Source organism: Capra hircus, chromosome 2 (assembly GCF_001704415.2).
Source record: "Capra hircus breed San Clemente chromosome 2, ASM170441v1, whole genome shotgun sequence".
NCBI lineage: Eukaryota > Metazoa > Chordata > Mammalia > Artiodactyla > Bovidae > Capra > Capra hircus.
In genome coordinates, this window is record NC_030809.1 from 286,619 (window position 1) to 308,513 (window position 21,895).

Sequence of the window (21,895 nt, forward strand, 5' to 3'; positions counted from 1 at the left end):
GTATCCAGCAATGCTAGAATCCCTCCAGTGATGCCACACTGGTTCCAGGCCTTACACGGAGCTCTCGCTGCATAAAGTTCTTCCCAGTGACCCCTCTCTAGAGCTTCTACCTACTGACCCTGTGGAGCCCAACAAGGAGCTATAAGGAGCCACAGCCTCAAGGAGCAAGTCTGCCCTTCCATAAGGGCAAGTGTGGAAGCATCCAGAACCACCACTCTACTGTAACCACCAGCAAATCAGTGACCTGAGACCCTTCCGTACACCATGGTCTAGTCCACCAGATGCCTCGAGGTATGGAAAACAGAACAGACAGCATCAGATCACATGTTGTTAGACGTGGAAAAGTTTCATCCTGCAGCCTGGGAAACACATGTGGGCAGGCAGGATGGGAGCTGCAGGCTCACAGCACCTTAATCTGAGACAAGGCTGATCCTCAGTCTGAGCTGCATGAAAGAACGATGGCGTTGGGCGCAGAGACCCAGGAGTGTAAGAAGCAACCGGCAGCCCGAAGAATAAGGTCCAGAGGGAGACGCGACTGCCGAGGCCATTCTGACCTGTCTGATGGCAGCAGCTGCCACGTTCTGCTCGAGGCAAAAAGCCTCAGAGGTTCTCATGGGGACAGGTTAGGAGACGACTCAGACAGCTGCGGCGTGCATGCCCCTTAGTCAGGGGCATGATCCTAACAATTGACACACTGTGGTCAGCACTTTCCTTCAAGATCACATCTTTTCTTCAAGGGCTGATCATAAACAATAGCCACCAATCATTACGTGCCAGTCCAGCACTGGGCTAGTGCGTCTCATATGCAACTTCCAGTTAATCCTCATGATCCTACAAAAAGAGAAACAACTAGATTTATAAATGAGGAAACTGGTATCCAAGGTTGAGCAGTAAATAGGGGACGGCAGGATGGACCACAGGGCTTCAGGCCCGTGCCTCCAAACCCGATCTGCTGTTTCAAGAGCCCAATGTTGCCCAGGTCCCTGGGTGTGCGCTCCAGGCTCGTCACCTCTCTGGGGCCCCACTGCAGGGTGGCACTGCGCGTGTGAAACTGCGTCCTTCAAGCACGCTGGACAGAGCTGCTGTATCATTACATGATGTCCTCGGGGGCGGGCCACCCTCCTGGAGGAAGAGTATCCTTCCCACTACTTTGCTTCCAACTCCAGTCTGCAACTGTTTTTCATCACGGCTTGCTTTCTTTCTTTTATACTAATGAAACAGTTAGACAATCGGTCCATTTTGTTTTATTTGTTAAATCGCTAAAAAGTCATCGGGGGAAAACATTAACAAAAAAATCAACAAGAGATTTAAATATGAATGAAATCAAATCCACTTTTCATTCCTACACTGTAATGTGCCTACAGTGATCATAGCGTAAGCCACCAAGGACCCGAGTTGCGTGGGAAACGTCCCTCACAGCACCAGCTTCATCAGGGCACAGCACGCCGTGCGGTGACGAGAACCCTGGTTGTGGGAGGGGAGAGAGCGAGCGGAGAGCACAGCGGCGCCAGCGCCTAAGGGGCGCTTTGCTCTGGCAACGAACACGGTGAAGGGTGCCACCGCTTACTGGTGGCTGTGCGGAACATGCCTTCTGCAGTTCACGGGGAGGCCGCCTAGGGTGCAGGCCTGGAAGTCCGGCTGCCTTGCCCCTGGGTGTGTTCAGATCCCCCCACTGACCTGTGCGCTGCTAAGAGATCACAGATAATGCAAAGCAGAGCACGTCACCATGCCAGGACCACCACAAGGACAAGGACAGACAAGCCACCAGCCAGCCAGGGATGCCACTCTGAAGGGGAAGGAAAGAAGCGAAGCAGGAGGAAACCCAGAAAGACCAAGCAAAGTGGGAGGGAGGCATCCCCGTGTTCTCCGCAGCTGGAGGCTTTCTGTCCCCCGAAGTCCAGACGAGCTGCTTCCCTTCCTTCCTCCGCTGCTTCTCTTAAAGCGGCTCAGCATGGCTCCTAGCGTGGTGCATGGTTCAGCTCTTGATATTAAACTCAAGTGTTAAAACCAAATCAATCTGTAGAGGGCTGGGAGGAAAGTAAACCCAGGACTGCTTTGCAACTGAAAGTTAAGCTTGTTCTGACATCAAGTTTGTGCTCCCCAAAGAGTGGGGTGGGTGCAGTGGGGAGGCATAGCAGGGCAGAAACATGAGCAAAAATACCGACCCTCTCTGCTGCGCAGCCTGCACAATGAGGAAACAGGGAGCTCTGTTCAGAAGAGGAGGGGACTGAGCTTCTCACGGAGTCCACGTGGCGGCCGGTGACGTCAGCGTGACGGTGGGGGCTGTCAAGGCACACTTGCAGGAGCGGAAGGGGTTAAAGCTTCAAGTAGAGACAAATGTATCTTAAATACTTAAATACTGATAAATATTTACTTTAGGTGCTCCTGAGGCTTAAAAAAAAAATATTTCGTCTCAGTTTCCTCAGTGAATCTTAAGACAAAATTGGCATCACGTCAAAAGCAGAGCGGTGGATCAGCCGGATCTGACTGAAGCGTCCGCGGCAGCGCGGAAACGGCCCCCTCGGCCAGGACCCCCGGAGCCCCGTTGCACCCGCGGCAGCGGCCACCTGGGACGCACGCCCACAGTGCCCGAGAGCCAGCGGGAGCAACGCCGCGGGGCGGCAGAGGCAGCGCTTTCTTAAAGGAGCTGTCAACAGTCTGGTTCCAAGCGGTGTGGGTGATCCTGGGAAGCCACGGAGTTCCAAGGAGCCAGGCTCCTTTCTACAAGGATCATCAGCTCTGCTGCCTGCCTACTTGGGGACACTGGAAGGAACCGACAGGTTAACAGCGGCTTAGGAAGGCCACAGGACAAAGGGAAAGATCACCAAGTTGAGACTCAGAACTTTCAGGCTTCCAAATACTTTAAGTAGGAACTGAGTAAGTTTGGAGGCACTGTCCATGCACAGGTGCAATGCATAAACAAGGTTCAGCAACAGCAGCAAGGCCGAAATTGCTAACCTTCTAGGCTAGCCTTCTCTTGTGAATAAGGACCCCCGCACCATCTAACGGTCTTTGCCAAAGAAGGCCTGGCAACGGGCCCAGGGTAGAGAGTCTGGGAAACTAAGGGCTGAGCGGTGAGCAGCTGGACACCATGGCCAGCAGGCGCAGGGCAGTTTCCTTGCCCGAGGGAGCACACGCCCCTCCCTGTGAGCTGGCCCTTTCCCGGGCTTGGCACCAAGGGCACTTTCCCACCAAGACCACACTGTAGAAGCTAACGGCTAGGGGAAAGGATTGAACATGACGCAACAGCAGAAAGTACACTTATCAGACAGGCTGCCGGAGAGCTGGCTGGGCGCCAGGACCCAGGGCCAGCTGCAGCACGCTTCGGCTTGGGGAATGCCAAGACATCGGGGAGAGTGGGGCTGAGAAACGAATGCAAACCCTGCAGGAAAAACACCCTCTTCTCCTGATGAGAAATCTCCAAAATGATCCGCACTTAGGTGGTGCCGAGGCATGTTTGTCCGCGTCATGGTTTAGAGACTGGCAACTTACAATTTCCTGTGTCCGCCCCCCGCCCCCCGCCCCACCAACACTGCTCTGGCTGGAAATGTTATCTCAGAAATGACATGAAAGTGAAAACCCAAGCCTTGTTTGGGCGACAGGTGAACAAGACAAAGAAAGAGCCGCCCCCGAGGTCAGCCATGCTTCAGGGAGCCCAAGCGCCAGTCCACAGCCAGGCAGAGGGATGCATGCCACAACAAGGGCGAAAACCGTTCTAGAAGGAACTGCTCTTCCCAGATCAGCTCTGTAAACATGGACGGGTGTGTCCAACGTGCTTTGGAAATAGAAAGACGCCCACAGTACTTTCTGACGCATCAAGGATTTCTCACGATACTGGCATCTCAGAACTCCCTGCTGGTCCCTTGGTGACTCGAGAAAAAGGGTTCCAGAAATATTTCTAAGAGATTTCTCTGGACACCCAAACTTAGTAAAAGAAAGTGAGAAAGGTTTTAGAGCTTAAACAAATTTCACATATCAAAGAAAAGAGGGCGGGGGAGGGAGGAGGGGAGAACAGCAGCCGTAAACAGAAGAGGCGGCCTCCGGGCGCCAGGTTTCCAGGCAAAGAAAAAGAGAACACACACAGACTTTGGAAACTGCGATGAAATACGATTATTAGAAAATTCCAGAATCAGACCCCAGAGTGTGTCCTAAGACATGGAGGGAGCACGCAAACAGGTGCTTCTGCGTGAACGTTGTTTCACGTTGACCCTGGCACACACGTGGAGCAGATCCCTGCTGGGTAACTTTCCTCATTCCCAACGGGCAAAAGAGGACCAGGCAGAGGGCATCACTGCAGAGAGCAGCGGTCACAGGCCCTCTGCGGGCGGAGAGCAGACTGCTACACGTCACTGTACCTGCCAGCACCGACAGCCTGTGAATCGGAAGCCTCTGCTTGTGCGTTTCACGCGTGCCCTTTCTTTATCTAACTCTGAGAAGACCAAATAAGATTTACAGGTGGCTCTTCAGTTTCTGTAGGAAGGTTCTGGTAGGTATCTGTTCCCTAAATTCTTGGTCTAGTTACCAATAAAGTAGAAAAAGGCGGCAGAGCCTCTGCTAAAACACAGCAACAATTTTATCTGAACCAGGATGGAGCTCTCTCCCTCGTTGTGAACAGAGCTGGATATATAATATTTCTCTATAGATTCATATAATTTTTTTTTCTTAATGGAGATTTGATCCCAGCCTGGAGTGAGGGAGGCTGGGAATTGGGGTTCGGCTTATGAGAGTGATTTTGACCTTTGTTTCCTCGATTCTCAGTCCAAATGCTTGCACGCTGGAAAACTCCAAATTAAAAGCCACAGGAAGGGGAAGGGGTTTGGAGCGCACTATCTCTTCGCCCGCACGAAGTACAGGGCGTTCGTCTTCGGATAGTACTTCACGTTCTGCTTCTTGTCCATGAGCCCCCCGAATATGATGAGCTCGCCCCGGCCCTGCACCACCGTGTGAAGGCTGGTCTCGGGGGGCCCGGCCACGGAGCTGCTGCTGAGCACTTTCCACCTGACGCGCCCCGTCTCCTTGGTGTCCTTCACGTCCAGCACGTACATCTGCATGGGCTTGCAGTTCATGCTCTGGTACAAGGGCTTGCCCACGTTCAGGGACTGCGGAGGGTGGTGGCCCAGGCGGCGGGCGATGGGGGGCAGCGCGTGTCCGTCTCCCTGCGCGGGCCCGGGGCGGGGGACGGGCACTGCCTCTCCGCTGCCCAGGTTCTGGCTCCCGGGGGAGCCTGGAGAAGACCCCAGGGGAGGGCTCAGTGCTGCGGAGGCGGGGGGACCTTTGGATGACATCGCTTTGATGGCTTCCAGGCTGCGGCGCAGGGCGCTGGGGGAAACGGCTCCCGCGAGGGCGCTGGCCACGTGTGGCGGGGTGTGCACACCGTTCGTCTGCTCGGGCTGGTGTCGCAAGCCGCCCCCCGCTGTCCTGCTGCCCACGCCATCCATGTGATTGCCACTGGAAGCAGTTTTCAGGTCCCAATTCAGATCTACTGACCCTAGCCTTAGATCTTTCTGATCGGGGAGTGATCCTCGTCGAGGGGCCAGGGAGAGCCCCATTTTCAGGTCACACCCTTCAGTGGTGGACGGGGTGCTCGGAGACACAGCCTGCACAGGGCTGTCCAAGGAGGAGCCGCTTACAGTTGCCGATCCCGGAGATAAACTCCCACCATTCAGGACGGGCGAGCCATCACCCCTGGCTGGGGAAAGGCTTCCTTCTCGGGAACTTGAGGGGGTCTGCCTTTGCGCTCTGGGCCTCAGTGTTCCCCAGCGGCCGTTAACACAGGGCGCTTCATCCATACTCCTTACGGGAGACTGAGAGCGGTATTCTCGGGTTTCGGGAACCAGGGCTGGAGGGGTGGCACTGATAGGTGATGGGCGGGAGTTCAAGCTGGGGCTAAGCGGTGCTCGCCCACTAGGCGCCTGGCTGAAGACCACCACACACTGCCCGACCTGGAAGACAGAAGACCTGTGCTCAGCTCTGGTCATTTATTCGACCCTGCAACATCTCACCAGGGGCGTCGGGGGCGGGCCAGGCATTCTGCAGGTATCTGAGATCCCTACCAAGATGAGAAGAATACAGCCTTCCCTCCAGGACAGATGGGATACTTCACATATATAAAGGGATTCTATATATAAAGTTGGTATAGGGAGACGTGCTATCGTTTGAATTATGTCTACAGAGTAGGGGTAAAGGGAAGAACAGAGTGTATGTGTGGGGGCCTGGGGCAAGTTTCCTAGACAGCGGTGCTTAAAGGCGGGTGGGCCCCACAGAGCTTTTCTGTCCAGTGGCTCACATGTGTGAGAAACGCCTGAGAGCTGCGCTCAGGGTCCACCTCTCTGGGGACATCACGATGTTTTCAGTTTCCACACAAAGCTGCTTAGCAATCTGCCGAGTTAATCGGGCTCGAGGTTCAGGGCCTCCCCCTCTGCTGGCCCGCCGGCTCCCCACTCACCCGGCAAGCTGGATGGCACCACAGTTCTGGGGCTCCGTGGTCTTCGTTCTCCACCTTGAGCGGCTGCCAGGCCCAGGGGCCCGGGTGCATGTGCAGCAACCAGGCATCCTTGAACAGCTGCAAGAGAGGCGCCCACAGCAGGGCTCAGGGGCGGCGCAGGCCATGAACCGCGCGCGCGCAGGGCCGCGGCCGCCAAGCTGCACTGTCGGTCACAGAGTGCGCACGCACTTCAGGAGGCAGGACAAGCTCCCGGGCCGCGCAGTCGTCCCTGTGTGTGGCCGCTGGCCAGGCACACGAGACCGCACCCAGGACCCCAGCTCGGCGTGGCTTTGAATTTGCCTGCGGTTCTGTGCGTGTGCACTGACAGGGAGGGTCGTAGACGAGACACACCCACAATGTCTGAACCTGCGTTCTTAAGCAAGCTTCATGTGAGTTCTGGCCACAGTCAACTCACTTTTCTCTCACTCCTCTTTGTGAAAAAAGATAGCAGCAAACCTTGTACCCTAAAGGCTCCGTGGGAGAAGGAAGACCATAGACGTGAATATTTAAGAGATAAATGTCTGTAATGAAAAGCTTCCCCCCGCCTTCTCCCCAAAAGAGTGGAGAAAAGGGCCAGAAAATAGAGAGGCTATGTGGGAAAGGTATTTTCTAAATGAAAATGCTACAGAAACGGCCTTGCAGTTTTACAAGGTGAGACAGGGGAAGCAGGTTCTGAAGCTCAGCGGCGTGTGCGTGGGAACGCCACACCAGCCGTACTCACAGCGTTGGGACCGCCACACCCTCCAAGGATTAGAATAGTCGCATCATCTATGACGATCTGGGAGAGGAAGAAATTTAAAATAAACCTACAGAGACACAGGCGTCCGACCTCCGCTATCTCAGTGGTAAATGGAAATAGTCTACTTGGCTCCCGAATGACAGCATTCTGTTCACCACAGGCTCCCCGGTCCCCCAAACCACGTCAGTTCTGATCCTTGTGAACAAACTACTGATGATTCACCGGAATGAATTCTTTGTTGATTAAATACTATTAACACAAGAGTGCCAACCACAGAAAATGCAGGGTTCTCTAAAAAAATAAAATGCTTTGGGGAGAGGCACAATATAAAGCCAACAAAAGTAATTATAACCCACTAGAAGTTGAAGAATGCATGCCAGCAGAAGAGAGTGGTGAACTCTCCGTGGCCTGCGTGTGCTGGCCCTTACCTGACCCCCTCCTCCCTCTCCTGTCCTAACTGACAGACGCTACAGGGCTTGCTGAATAGCTATCTTAACTCCTGAGCACCTGAGACTGGCCGCCGCGGGGATGAGGGCTGGGCCCGGAGATGCTGGGCTTGGACCACGCCCACTGCTCGAGGTCCAGGACCCAGACGTCGCTGCTCCTGTAAGACAAGGACACGAGGGTGAGGGAGGCGGGCGCGCCTGGGGGCACAGGCGCCGGCCCGGCGGAGGGGACGCTCTTCAGGGTTCTCCCGCAACGCCACGCCCGCATTCAGCACTGCGCCACAGGAAGGGAGACTTTCACACCTGGCTCTTTCCACTAACCCACAAGGCCGCACCTGAGTCATGTCTGTAGCCGAACAGCAACTAAAGTAAGAGTTACTTAATTGGTGATAGCAGGAGATAGCTACCAGCTGTGATACAGTCTTTCAAAGGCAAAACCCACAGGAAGAGAGCAAAATTATTCAAAAGGCAGTTCTATTACTGTCTAGGAGATGAAGATTTATCGACTTTGGCTACGAAAGGTAATTTCACCCTGGTTAATGGGAGCTGCAGCTTTCGTGTCAAGGACAAGTCGGCATCTCCAGTGCTCAGGGGACCAGTATGGCAAGGACAGACTCCTCCACGGCAGCCTCTGCTTCATGGGCCCCTCTAAGGCCATTTATTCACCCACGGGGACACAGGAGTGAAAGCCCAGCACCTTAAGCCCTCACCCTCACACACACCGCGCTCCACGAGTGTTCTAAAATAAGGAGATGCAGAGGACCCTGCGGGAGAAGAGGGCCGGGGCTGGGATGGTTTTACTGCTGACGGCAGGACCACTCCTGCTGCTGACGCCAAGCAGACCAAGTCCTTCAGGCAGACTGCTCTGGGCAGAGCTGCAGGGCCGCAGGGAGGAGACAGCCTCACGGAGGGTCAGGTCGGGCACAGCCTTCCTGCTCCTACCCATTCTCCCAGCTCATGCCAATCTACCTCTCGCCTCCTCTGAAGCTCCAAGGGGCACGAGCTGGGCCCTAAGGAGAGCAAGGAGAAGTTCTCTGCTTCTTGGAAGGTGGCCTTCTGAGGGCACAGGCAGAAACAGGCAAGGTGGAGGCCCGTCAGAACCTGATCCCGCTGAACTAAACCACATACCGAACCACACAGAGACTCTATGTAGCCCTGATTTGTTTTTTTGACATTTGAAAAATAAGCTTTATTTTAAAATTAAAGACACACTGAAAACAAATACTTTTTACAATTTATATCAAACACTTAAGACATAATTTAGGAGTGCTGAGCATTAATTCTTAATTCAAAGTAATGACATTCATAGAATACATCTCGGTGCCAGCCAATACGGGGCTGACAAATCTAATATTTCCTATCAGCTTACCCATTAATCCTGCTAAAATTCAGTGACTATGACCCAGCTTTATAAGGTCAAGCGAGTCTTTCAGACAATACTCTCATACAGCTTTTCAAATACAAACATTTATACCAGCAAGGCAGTTATTAAAATATATATAAATTATGCTGAGGGGCTTGATTAAAAGGTTGTCTATATAGAGATGCACCTCACCTCAGAAAGCACACACACACAAAAACATTTAATTGAATATAAGATGCCCGTAGACCAGATTTTATGGAGCACGTTTCTCAATTTATTGGTCTGTGACTAGAACCAAAAAACAGAACACCAGGGTGAGATAATTAACTGGACTAATCAGAACCATGCTCAGGAATCTTGACCCTGACTAGTTTACTTTTCTGCCCTAGCTGACCTTTCCAGGAGTATTTATCTTCAGGGTGACAGCGAGCTAACCAAACGTACTCACATCTGCCGCGATCCTAGGGAGCCGCCAAAGACGATCATTTTATCGTCTATCACACAAGAGGAGTGCCCGGCCATGGGGGGTGGGCCGTGGGTGGTCACAATGCAGTTCCACCTAATGCAGAGAGACGGGGGAAGTCAGGAGGTCAGCGCCTCTGCTTCTGGCCTTCTGTGTTTAAGATGGAAGACAGGAAGCAGGCACCCATCTAACATGACAATCCTATCACCTTCAGTACAGAAACTGTTAGACGATAAATGCAGGATGGCACAAGGTCCTTATGCCTTTTCTACGGATCTGCTGAAGTTCTACTCACTCAGCACCCCAATGGGTAAGGCTCAGACATGGAGTGGAGAGACGAGGAGAGAAGGGCAGGGACTCCACCCCGTCCCTGAGCCGCTTTAGCCGAGCTCGCTGAAGGAGCACCGCCTGCTGTTTCTTTCCACAGGCCTGATTTATTGATCAGCAGCAGCTGCCAGGAGCCCTGTACTGAGCAGCTGTGCAGTCCGTCACAAGGAAACAGAGGTGGCTGTCATTTTAAGAAGACAAGTCTGTACAACAGCTGGGAGTCAGCCTGGGGAGGGAGCAGGCGGTGTCCTCTGGATCCAAGCACTCCTGGGCGCCGGCAGCCAGAGCTGAAGAGCTCTCTGTTCTCCAACTGGCTCACTCATTTTTCTTGGGAGAGGAATACGTGTCTCCTACCTTTTCTCTTTGGAATACGCATGCGTAACTTCAAGTTCTAGAGAGGGTCCTGTAAACCCTCTGAAACTGTAGGCAAAATTTGTGCATAAAAGTTTTATTTTTCTGGGAAGAGTCCAAAGCTTTCAACAGATTCTCAAAGAGATTTCTGGACACACACAAAAAGATAAGGAATCCAGTCATGTTAAACCTTCCTATTCTAGATTAAAAGGATCTTGTCTTTGTAGCTTACCAGTTTTTAGAGGGTGAGTAAGTGTGTATCTCATCAAAGAACCTCTCTGGTTGGTGTAGGGGGTAAGGGCTCGGCCGTGTCCAGCCGCCAAACAGCACCAGCAGATCCTTGTACACGACCAGGGTCGCTCCAGCTTTGGGGGAAGGATAGGACCCTGGGAGAAGCCAGAACAGTATGGTTAGCATCAGCGCCTCGCGACAAGCAGCCCGCAAGCGGTCTGCAGATCACCGTCTCCTAACAGGAGAGAACAGGAACCAACACTACAAGCAGCGGGGACCGGGGCCCCAGAGCTGGGTCTGCAGGCCTGAGAGAAAGCCACCACCAAGGCACACTTCCTTCATAAGCGAAGTGGGGGGGCCTGAGAGGGCGAAGAGCTGCCTAGCCGCTCTCAGACTCAGTCACTGAGTGTGCTCACCTGAAATCAGGACGAGAGTGTCTATCTCATAAGGGCGCTCTGGGTCACTAAACAGTGCACGCAAAGCACCGCGCGCAGTGCTGGGCACACAGCTGGCACTCTGTGAATGCCGACTCCCCTGTCCACGCCTTAGATCAGCTTAACAGAGAGCACAGGAGAGCGGCACAGCAGCCACGCAGGAGCGCGCGCACACCCACGCAGGAGCGCACACTCACGCAGGAGCGCACACTCACGCAGGAGCGCACACTCACGCAGGAGTGCACGCACACCCACGCAGGAGTGCACACTCACCCACGCAGGAGTGCACACTCACGCAGGAGCGCACGCACACGCAGGAGTGCACACTCACGCAGGAGTGCACACTCACGCAGGAGCGCACGCACACCCACGCAGGAGTGCACACTCACGCAGGAGTGCACACTCACGCAGGAGTGCACGCACACCCACGCAGGACTGCACACTCACCCACGCAGGAGTGCACACTCACGCAGGAGTGCACACCACGCAGGACGCACACACACCCACGCAGGAGTGCACACTCACGCAGGAGTGCACGCACACCCACGCAGGAGTGCACACTCACGCAGGAGCGCACGCACACCCACGCAGGAGTGCACACTCACGCAGGAGCGCACGCACACCCACGCAGGAGTGCACACTCACGCAGGAGTGCACGCACACCCACGCAGGAGTGCCACACTCACGCAGGAGGCACGCACACCCACGCAGGAGTGCACACTCACGCAGGAGTGCACGCACACCCACGCAGGAGTGCACACTCACGCAGGAGTGCACACCCACGCAGGAGTGCACGCACACTCACGCAGGAGCGCACGCACACCCACGCAGGAGTGCACACTCACGCAGGAGCGCACGCACACCCACGCAGGAGTGCACACTCACGCAGGAGCGCACGCACACCCACGCAGGAGTGCACACTCACGCAGGAGCGCACGCACACCCACGCAGGAGTGCACACTCACGCAGGAGCGCACGCACACCCACGCAGGAGTGCACACTCACGCAGGAGCGCACGCACACCCACGCAGGAGTGCACACTCACCCACGCAGGAGTGCACACTCACGTAGGAGGGCACGCACACCCACGCAGGAGTGCACGCACACCCACGCAGGAGTGCAAGCACACCCACGCAGGAGTGCACACTCATGCAGGAGTGCACGCACACCCACGCAGGAGTGCACACTCACGTAGGAGGGCACGCACACCCACGCAGGAGTGCACGCACACCCACGCAGGAGTGCACACTCACGCAGGAGCGCACGCACACCCACGCAGGAGTGCACACTCATGCAGGAGTGCACGCACACCCACGCAGGAGTGCACACTCATGCAGGAGTGCACGCACACCCACGCAGGAGTGCACACTCACCCACGCAGGAGTGCACACCCACGTAGGAGGGCACGCACACCCACGCAGGAGTGCACGCACACCCACGCAGGAGTGCATATACACACACAGAACTGCCGCTGCCGACCCCGGTGGGAGAGGGCAGAGTGCAGCTCTTCTTCGTCCTGTAAGCCAATGGTAACAAGTGGCCTCTGGGCCCCTAGCTACGGGCCTCACTAGCATCAACGGAAGCAGATTTTCAAGGCTCAATGTGAAAGTGTTCCAAGGACACTGCAGCCAAGCGTGGCTCCTAAGGCCTCCAGGCTGCACCTCTGAGCTATTCTGACAGAATTTCGAAGCAACAGAAATCCGGCTTATACTGGAAAACTTTAGGGATAACACATGTCCCATGGAAGCACCGCTTTTCTGAGCGTTCTGTCCTTGAAACAACTGCTAACTTCCCCAACCCCTTACTCTCTGCCACCTGCAGTTTCCTTACGACAAAGCGATCTGTCCCACCCAGCTATCGGCTAATACTGGGATATTAAAGAGTACTTTTGTTGTTGTTAAAGCTAAAGGATCTATTTTTCAAAGGGAATCTTAGGCAGAAAGAGTCCCAGCAGCACATCGAGCTGACAGCAGGTGAGGTGCTCTGATTCACGTGGTCAGCTTGGCCCATCCCTGCAGCATGGCTCATGGGAGCAAGGTTGGAAAAGCCCTGCTCAGACTGCTTCACTGCTCGCCATTACACAGCTCTCGGGTTGAGAAGCTGGAGATGGGGACTGTCTTCCCTGGGACCCAACTTCAGAGTAACAACTTAACTGAAGGAAGTCCCTGGTGGTCTAGTGGTTAGGACCATGCGCTTCCACTGCCGAGGGCCCAGGTTCACGCCCAGGTCGAAAAGTCAGGCAGCAAACCAAGGTTCCCTCAAAGAGCAAAAGATGGAAACACACAAAAACAGAATTCTTAAGGTATTTTAAGCAGTTGGTATTAAAGATGCTTAAGTACATATGCTTTGAATCCTAAATTCCATTTCTAGGGATTAACCTCATGAGAAAGCCAGGCCAATGAAACCAGGAAACAGACAAGGATGTGCATTTGCAGTGTTTACACAGAGCGGGGGTAGCCACAGGCAGAGTGCGTGTTTGCAGTGTTTACACAGAGCAGTAATAGCCACAGAGAGAGCGCGTGTGAGAGTTAGACGGTCGAGCAGTGCCTGCTGTCATCACTGCTAGAGCAAATCAATACGGAGTTCACACCAGGCCAACTGGCCAGAGACATCCGACAGGACTGCTTTCTACGCGGCACAAAGCTCGTGAGCACGGAGCTGAGCCACTGCACACGCTTCACCATTACAGAGCAGCTGGGGCGTTCCTGGCCGAGGAGCGGCTGAGCTCACCAAAGTGCAGCAGAAGCAACTGATGCTTCAGTGGCATCAACGGGAGCTCACCCCAAGTCCCAGGGAGTGAACACAGCGAATTACGATTTGGAATCAACAGGTAACGTGATTACACTAGTCGGGGTCTGCTCCCTCACATGTGCTATGCATTTCCTGTAATACTTTTTGAAATAAATCACCAATACTTTATGAGGCGAGGCAGACCAGCGTTCACCAAGGCTGGCTTCAAAGACGTTACAAGTGTAGTGTAAGAATAGACCTCTTTGAGGGACAAACTAGTCATAGAGCTGAAAAGAGAGTGTTTGTAAAACAATGATAAGTAAAATCAAACCCTGAAATGACTTCTCAAATATGACCTTTAAGAAAGTCCAAGGTCTGCCTTTGGTCACAAACGGAAGCTTTAATGTCAGCATCTGTACAGGGTCACACTAAGAAGTTAAACTGCGCTTCTCCACCTCAGTTTATAAAGCGGGGGGTGGGGGGGTGGATTACCCTACAAGAACAAATGAAGGGGAGACAGGAGGGCACAGAATTCAGCGACACAACCTCCACACAGTCAGCTCAGCAGCACGCGGCCAGACAGCGCTGCGCCGAGTTCTCTGTGAGCCAACCGTGCCTGTGACATTCACACGATCTGTTGCGAATGGGGCACTTTAAAATCCTTATTACTTGAAGAGTTCAGTGTTGTGACTTTGCCAAGAGCCCCTAATTTTATCACATTCGAAATTTATTTATTTCCTGTTTTGAATTTGTTTAAAGCAAACGGTCTTCAACTCCCCTCCCAATTATCTTCATGCAAGGTCCACAAATGAAACGAATCAAATTTATGGTGAGATCAGAGACTGCAGAGGTTAATGAATTTTAGCAATTTCTTTATCTTAAAGAATAAACACGCTTTAACTGACTTCTGAGAAGCAAATAATATCTTTACCAAAATTCTTAGAAAAACAACGAAACTTATTTTCAAATTACATACCTTTATTTGTTGCTTTAAAGTCCCAAGAAAAGCAAGCAATTTAAAGAGGAGTAGTATTTACAAACTTAACTAAAAAAAAAAAAACCAACAACACCACAACACACGACCGCACATCATTAGACAAGGAAAGGAACTTTCACGTAGACCAGCCCTCAGTAAGATATCAGGTCCTGAACTTTCAAGAACTGCACCTACGAGCAAGCAATCCATTCCACACAGCAGCTGGAATGGCGTCGCGTCGCTTAACGTGTTTCCATGAAAACACACTCGGGACACGAGATGGACTGCGTCGCTGCCAACCTGCACAGGACAGGGTATCCGAGAGCAGAAGGCCTCCCGCGGCTGAAAGGCTCCTCGTCAAACTCGCAGATGAAGGGCCCCACTCTTTAGGGTACTCCTTGGCCTGTCTTTAAAACATGAGGCCACTGGGCCTCTAGACAGTCCAAATACTATTGTATCACAAAAGTGGAGGAAAAAAGAGTGTCACTCCAAGTAGGTTTTCCTCGAGCACCACCACAGGACCAAATATGCCCACATCAAACTTAGACAAAAACAGTACTTAAGCCTGTTCCTCCCAGAGGCGATGGTTATCCTCATAGACTTCCTTCCCCAAATACCAAAAGCCTCTAATCACACAGCAGATACAATCAATGGAGCACATTTCAAAACAAGCCAAAAACGCATTTGTGGGAAACCGGATAATCAGATAGGCACCCTATACACAGAACTGACATTCCCTAAAATCACTAACTGGCTCAGACGTTTCCCAAGGCTCCCATGAAATCAGAAGAAATCTTCACATATGAGAGACAGTGGTAGAGTTACAAGGCCCTCTCATTTACTTTTGCAAAGAGGATGGGAAAGCAGTGAAACAACGCCAAATTCTGGTTTGGTTTCTACGCCACTTTCCCACAGCTGTAGCTTCCACTCATGTAGAACCCAGCACCAGACGAGAAGCTCAACTGTTTGATACAACAGAGAACAAGCACTTGGTTTAACTGGGGTGTCTGCATTTCATGTGTGACTGAACAGTTAATTTACCCCTCCACACTAAGACCATTATTTCTTGATATTACTAGTTTATGATTAAGACGTTAAAGTTCAGTTCAGTCGCTCAGTCATCTCCGACTCTTTGAGACCCCATGGACTGCAGCACACCAGGCCTCCCTGTCCATCACCAACTCCCGGGGTTTACTCAAACTCATGTCCATTGAGTTGGTGATGTCATCCAACCATCTCATCCTCTGTCGTCTCCTTCTCCCGCCTTCAATCTTTCACAGCATCAGGATCCTTTCAAATGGGTCAGTACTTCACATCAGGTGGACAAAGTATTGGAGTCTCAGCTTCAGCATCAGTCCGTCCAATGAATATTCAGGACTGATTTGCTTCAGGATGGACTGGATTGATCTCACTGTACTCCAAAGGACTCTCAAAAGAGTCTTCTCCAACACCACAGTTCAAAAGCATCAATTCTTTGGTGCTCAGCTTTCTTTATAGTCCAACTCTCACATCCATATGTGATTACTGGAAAAACCATAGCTTTGACTAGTTGGACCTTTGTTTCCAAAGTAATATCTCTGCTTTTTAATATGCTATCTAGGTTGGTCATAACTTTCCTTCCAAGGAGCAAGTGACTTTTAATTTCATGGCTGCAGCCACCATCTGCAGTGATTTTGGAGCCCAAAAAATAAAGTCAGTCACTGTTTCCCATCTATTGGCCATGAAGTGATGGGACCAGATGCCATGATCTTAGTATTCTGAATGTTGAGTTTTAAACCAACTTTTTCACTCTCCTCTTTCACTTTTATCAAGAGGTTCTTTGGTTCTTCTTTGCCCTCTGCCATACGGGTGGTGTCATCTGCATATCTGAGGTTATTGATGTTTCTCCCGGCAATCTTGATTCCAGCTTGTGCTTCATCCAGCCTGGCATTTTGCATGATGTACTCTGCATGTAAGTTAAATAAGCAGGGTGACAATATACAGCCTTGACGTACTCCTTTCCCGATTTGGAGCCAGTCTGTTGTTCCATGTCCAGTTCTAACTCTTGTTTCTTGACCTGTGTACAGATTTCTCAGGAGGCAGATGAAGTGGTCTGGTATTCCCACCTCTTTAAGAATTTTCCACAGTTTGTTGTGATCCACACAGTTGAAGAATTTGGCATAGTCAATAAAGCAGAAGTAGAGGTTTTTCTGGAACTCTCGTGCTTTTTTGATGATTTAGTGGATGTTGGCAATTTGATCTCTGGTTCCTCTGTCTTTTCTAAAACCAGCTTGAACATCTGGAAGTTCATGGTTCACATACTGTTGAAGCCTGGCTTGCAGAATTTTGAGCATCACTTTGCTAGCATGTGAGATGAATGCAATTGTGCAGTAATTTGAGCCTTCTTTGGCATTGTCTTTCTTTGGGACTGGAATAAAAATTGACCTTTTCCAGTCCTGTGGTCACTGCTGAGTTTTCCAAATTTGCTGGCATATTGAGTGCAGCACTTTCACAGCATCATCTTTTAGGATTTGAAATAGCTCCACTGGAATTCCATCACCTCCACTAGCTTTGTTCGTAGTGATGTTTCCTAAGGCCGACTTGACTTCACATTCCAGGATGTCTGGCTCTAGATGAGTGATTATGCTGTCAAGGTTACCTGGGTCGTGAAGATCATTTTTATATAGTTCTTCTGTGTATTCTTGCCACCTCTTCTTAATTTCTGCTTCTGTTAGGTCCACACCATTTCTGTCCTTTATTGAGCCCATCTTTGCATAAAATGTTCCCTTGGTATCTCTGATTTTCTTGAGGAGATCTCTAGTCTTTCCCATTCTGTTGTTTTCCTCTATTTCTTTGCATTGATCACTGAGGAAGGCTTTCTTATCTCTCCTTGATATTCTTTGGAGCTCCTGCATTCAAATGGATGTATCTTTCCTTTTTGCTTCTCTTCTTTTCACAGCTATTTATAAGGCCTCCTCAGACAACCATTTTGCCTTTTTGCATTTCTTTTCCTTGGGGATGGTCTTGATCACTGCCTCCTGTGAATCTCCATCCACAGTTCTTCAGGCACTCTGTCTATCAGATCTAGGCCCTTAAATCTATTTCTCACTACCACTGTATAATCATAAGGGATGTGATGTAGGTCATACCTACATTGTTATGACCAGTGGGTTCTCTTGGCAGAACTCTATTAGCCTCTGCCCTGCTTCATTCTGTACTCCAAGGCCAAATTTGCCCATTACTCCAGGCAGCTCTTGACTTCCTACTTTTGCATTCCAGTCCCCTATGATGAAAAGGACATCTTTTTTGGGTGATAGTTCTAGGTCCTGTAGGTCTTCATAGAACCATTCAACTTCAGCTTCTTCAGCGTGACTGGTTAGGGCACAGACTTGGATTACTGTGATATTGAATGGTTTGCCTTGGAAACGAACAGAGATCATTCCATCGTTCTTGAGATTGCGTCCAAGTACTGCATTTCAGACTCTTTTGTTAACCATGATGGCTACTCCATTTCTTCTTGCCCACAGTAGTAGATATAATGGTCATCTGAGTTAAATTCACCCATTCTGGTCCATTTTAGTTCACTGATTCCTAAAATGTCGATGTTCACTCTTACCATCTCCTGTTTGACCACTTCCAATTTGCTTTGATTCACAGACACAACATTCCAGGTTCCTGTGGAATATTGCTCTTTACAGCATCAGACCTTGCTTCTATCACCAGTCACGTCCACAGCTGGGTATTGTTTTTGCTTTGGCTCCATCCTTTCATTCTTTCTGGAGTTATTTCTCCACTGATCTCTGCAGCATATTGGGCACCTACCGACCTGGGGAGTTCCTCTTTCAGTGTCCTATCATTTTGCCTTTTCATACTGTTCACGGGGTTCTCAAGGCAAGAATACTGAAGTGGTTTGCCATTCCCTCCTCCAGTGGACCACATTCTGTCAGACCTCTCCACCATGACCCGCCTGTCTTGGGTGGCCCTGTACAGCATGGCTCATAGTTTCTTTGAGTTAGACAGGGCTGTGGTCCAAGTGATCAGACTGGTTAGTTTTCTGTGATTGGATTTTCAGTCTGTCTGCCCTCTGACGGAGCAGGATAAGAAGCTTATGGAAGCTTCCTGATGGGAGAGACTGACTGAGGGGGAAACTGGGTCTTGTTCTGCTGGGCGGGGCCGTGCTTCAGCTCAGTTCAGTGAGTCAGTTGTGTCCAACTCTTTGTGACCCCATGGACTGCAGCACGCCAGGCCTCCCCTGTTCACCACCAACTCCTTGAGTTTACTCAAACTCCTGTCCACTGAGTCAGTGATGCCGTCCAACCGTCTCATCCTCTGTCGTCCCCTTCTCCTTCTGTCTTCAGTCTTTCCCAGCATCAGGGTCTTTTCCAATGAGTCAGCTCTTCGCATCAGGTGGCCAAAGTATTGGAGTCTCAGCTTCAACATCATTCCTTCCGATGAATATTCAGGACTGATTTTCTTTAGGATGGACTGGTTGGATCTCCTTGCAGTCCAAGGAACTCTCAAGGGGCCATGCTTAGTAAATCTTTAATCCAATTTTCTGTTGACGGGCGGGGCTGTGTTTCCTCCCCGTTGTTTGATCCGAGGCCAAACTATGGTGGAAACAATGAAGACAATGGCACCGCCTTGAGAAGGTCCCACGGAGGCACCGCTGCGCTCAGTGCCCCGACCCTGCAGCAGCCACCGTCACCCACGCCTCCGCCGGAGACTCCTGGGCACTCCTGGGCAAGCCTGGGTCAGTCTCTTGCGGGGTCACTGCTCCTTTCTCCTGGGTCCTGGTACACACAGGGTTCTGTTTGTGCCCTCCAAGAGTCTGTGTCCCCAGTCCTGTGTAAGTTCTGGCGGCTCTATGGTGGGGTTACTGGCGACCTCCTCCAAGAGGGCTTATGCCACGCCCAGGTCTGCTGCGCCCCGGGCCCCTGCCCCTGTGGCAGGCCACTGCTGACCCGCACCTCCTCAGGAGACACTCACACTCAGCTCTGGCTCAGTCTCTGTGGGGCCTCTGGGTCCTGGTGCACACAAGGTATGTTTGACCCCTCTGAGTGTCTCTGGCGGGTAAGGGGTTTGATTCCAAATGTTAAAGTTACCATTTCCCTACAGCTGTAGCCTTCAAATTTCAGTTGTGTCAGAAGCAGCTGAAGGACCCGTTACAACAGAGCTTGCTGGGACCCACTTCTGAGTTTCCTGTCCAGCAGGTAGGGGGTACGGCCGTGAAGCTGCATTTGTAACAAGCTCCCCGGCGACACTGATGTTTGATGACTAGACTTTGAGAACCACTTTGCAGAGAGTTAAATACCCTTCATGTGAGCCTGTTAGACCAGTGGTCCCACCTTTCTCGGCACCAGGGACTGGTTTCGTGGGGAAAAAAAAAAAGACAGTTTTCCCAAGGACTGGGGTGTGGGGTGATTCAAGCGTTGCACACTTACTGCGCACTTCATTTCTGTTACCATTACACCAGCTTCAGCTCAGACTGTCAGGCGCCAGCCCTCGGAATCTGGGCACTCCTGTAGTTGCATGATGCTCCAGTGTGACACTGAAAGGCCACCTGGTCCTCCTTTTGCCCTTTTCCCCAGTTTAGATGGCTTTCTCTAACACTGCATGTAGCCAGGCTTTGTTCTGTCTATGTGCTCTGTGTGAGACTACACGAACAAGGGTCCAAAGTAGGTTCTCCCTGACAAGCGCTCTGATTAAAGGGGCTGAAAGGAACTACTTTGGCATTTTCAATATATAAGCATTTCCCTGGTCATTCTCATCTGCATGCTACTGAACCTACACTGCAAAAAATGGAAACAATTATTCCACTTGCTGCTTTCAGACACATCACTGTCAGACTCATCGACAGGAATAAATGACTTGCTAATAGCTCTCCACGACTACAGATCCAGTACTAGGAGTTAGGTACTTATAAGAGGTAAAGTCTGAAAACAAGAAAACTGTGAGTGTGAAAAGTTTCACTGTGACAGACTCACTGGTGCCAGTGAGTCCAGGAGAAAAGAACTGGACCAAGGAACCTGCCCAGGGGGTGCTTCGGGGTATGGCTTGCTGTTTTAAGAAGGGGGACATGGTCTAACCTGCATCATCAGCCTCTGATTGGCAGTCAGACCTTTCCCCCGGATGCTTTCCAACAGCTCCATTTCACAGTGATGATGCCGAAGGGGGCATTTACAGAACGAACGATGGGGCTCGGGTCAGAGGTCACGCTCTCCATCTCACATCAGCAACTCTTCACGCGCACTCACTCTCTCAGGGTAGGTCCAGCGAAAGGCACTCACCCGCAGCTCCCAGTGAGGCTCACTCGTCCCTCCCACCCAAAACTGGCCTCGAGGGCAACGTGAGACCCGACAGGCCAGACTAACCAACGCCGCTGCCTCATGGCTTCCCGTGTGGGCGCTTCTCTTGGCAGTGAGGAGCCTGAGTTGCTGCGTGTGGGGTGGGAGAGACGGATTCTGCTGGTAAGACCCACGCTGGGTCTTGGGAAGCAGACCAAGAGTTTGGTGAACAGAGCTGTGACTATGGTAGTGTGTGATGTGGCTGACCTTGATAGCAAGAGTCAGAGGTCAGGAGAGTAATTTGGAGAGCCGCTTCCCAGAACATCACATTAGCAGCTGAACCAGAAAACCTAGAGGGCACAAGAAGCTGAGCTGGCATTTACAGCTTAGGAGGCAGGAATCTCTGTAAAGGAAAACTACTGGAGTTACGATTTAACTGTGTGTGTCTCTAAACTGGTTTGATTTTATAGGTAAAACTTTGTGAGTAGAACAGGAAACGTATGTTTCATGGTTTTACGGTTTGAGGAAAAGGGAGGAAAAAAGAAAATTGAGAACACAATTTATGAATAAAAGTCTGCTGTAGGGTATGAACACCTTGAAGACAAATAACTATTCAGAACGGTCTCCAGTATAAAGCCAGGACCACAGAGGTTCTGTTTGGAACAGACAGATCAGTTTCTCTTCAGCTGATGAAAATGTTTCCAATTTAACTTCAACGCGGCCAATAATAATAATGCCGAAATTACTTAATATTTAGATGTCCAGGGAAGATACAAAACTATAATGCTCATTTCAAAGAACAAAACTTTAAATATAAATTTACTCTTTGGCAAAGTCACTACAAAACCCCTGACCTCCTGCTTTCCAAGACTTGGTTCCAGCCAACTGTGCTCCTTAATTCAGTCTAAAGTAGGGATTTAAACTGGTCACCAAGGACATGGTACTGGATACAAAGGAACTGAACTCTTCTAGACGTGGCTTTCTTCAGGACCTCTGCCAGCACACCCTTTCCCATGCTGGGCTAGAGACCCTCCTAGAGGAGGAAGGGGTGGATGGGAAGGGATGTCCTACATCCAGCCTCAATCTCA

The 21,895-nt window shown here is 51.2% G+C and overlaps 1 protein-coding gene across 2 annotated transcripts in view; it reads right to left on the reverse strand.

Moving 5' to 3' along the window:
* The window catches only part of FBXO42 (F-box protein 42), a 125,985-nt gene continuing 105,318 nt past the window's right edge, over window positions 1,229–21,895 (reverse strand). For both annotated transcript variants that reach the window (XM_018054652.1, XM_018054646.1), the window contains exons 5-10: window positions 10,406–10,559; window positions 9,481–9,591; window positions 7,731–7,827; window positions 7,206–7,262; window positions 6,446–6,562; window positions 1,229–5,942 (exon numbers count right to left, since the gene is read on the reverse strand). In XM_018054652.1, the coding sequence (XP_017910141.1) occupies window positions 4,827–5,942; window positions 6,446–6,562; window positions 7,206–7,262; window positions 7,731–7,827; window positions 9,481–9,591; window positions 10,406–10,559 (1,652 nt within the window). In that variant the 3' untranslated portion in view covers window positions 1,229–4,826. The remainder of the gene's footprint in view (window positions 5,943–6,445; window positions 6,563–7,205; window positions 7,263–7,730; window positions 7,828–9,480; window positions 9,592–10,405; window positions 10,560–21,895) is intronic.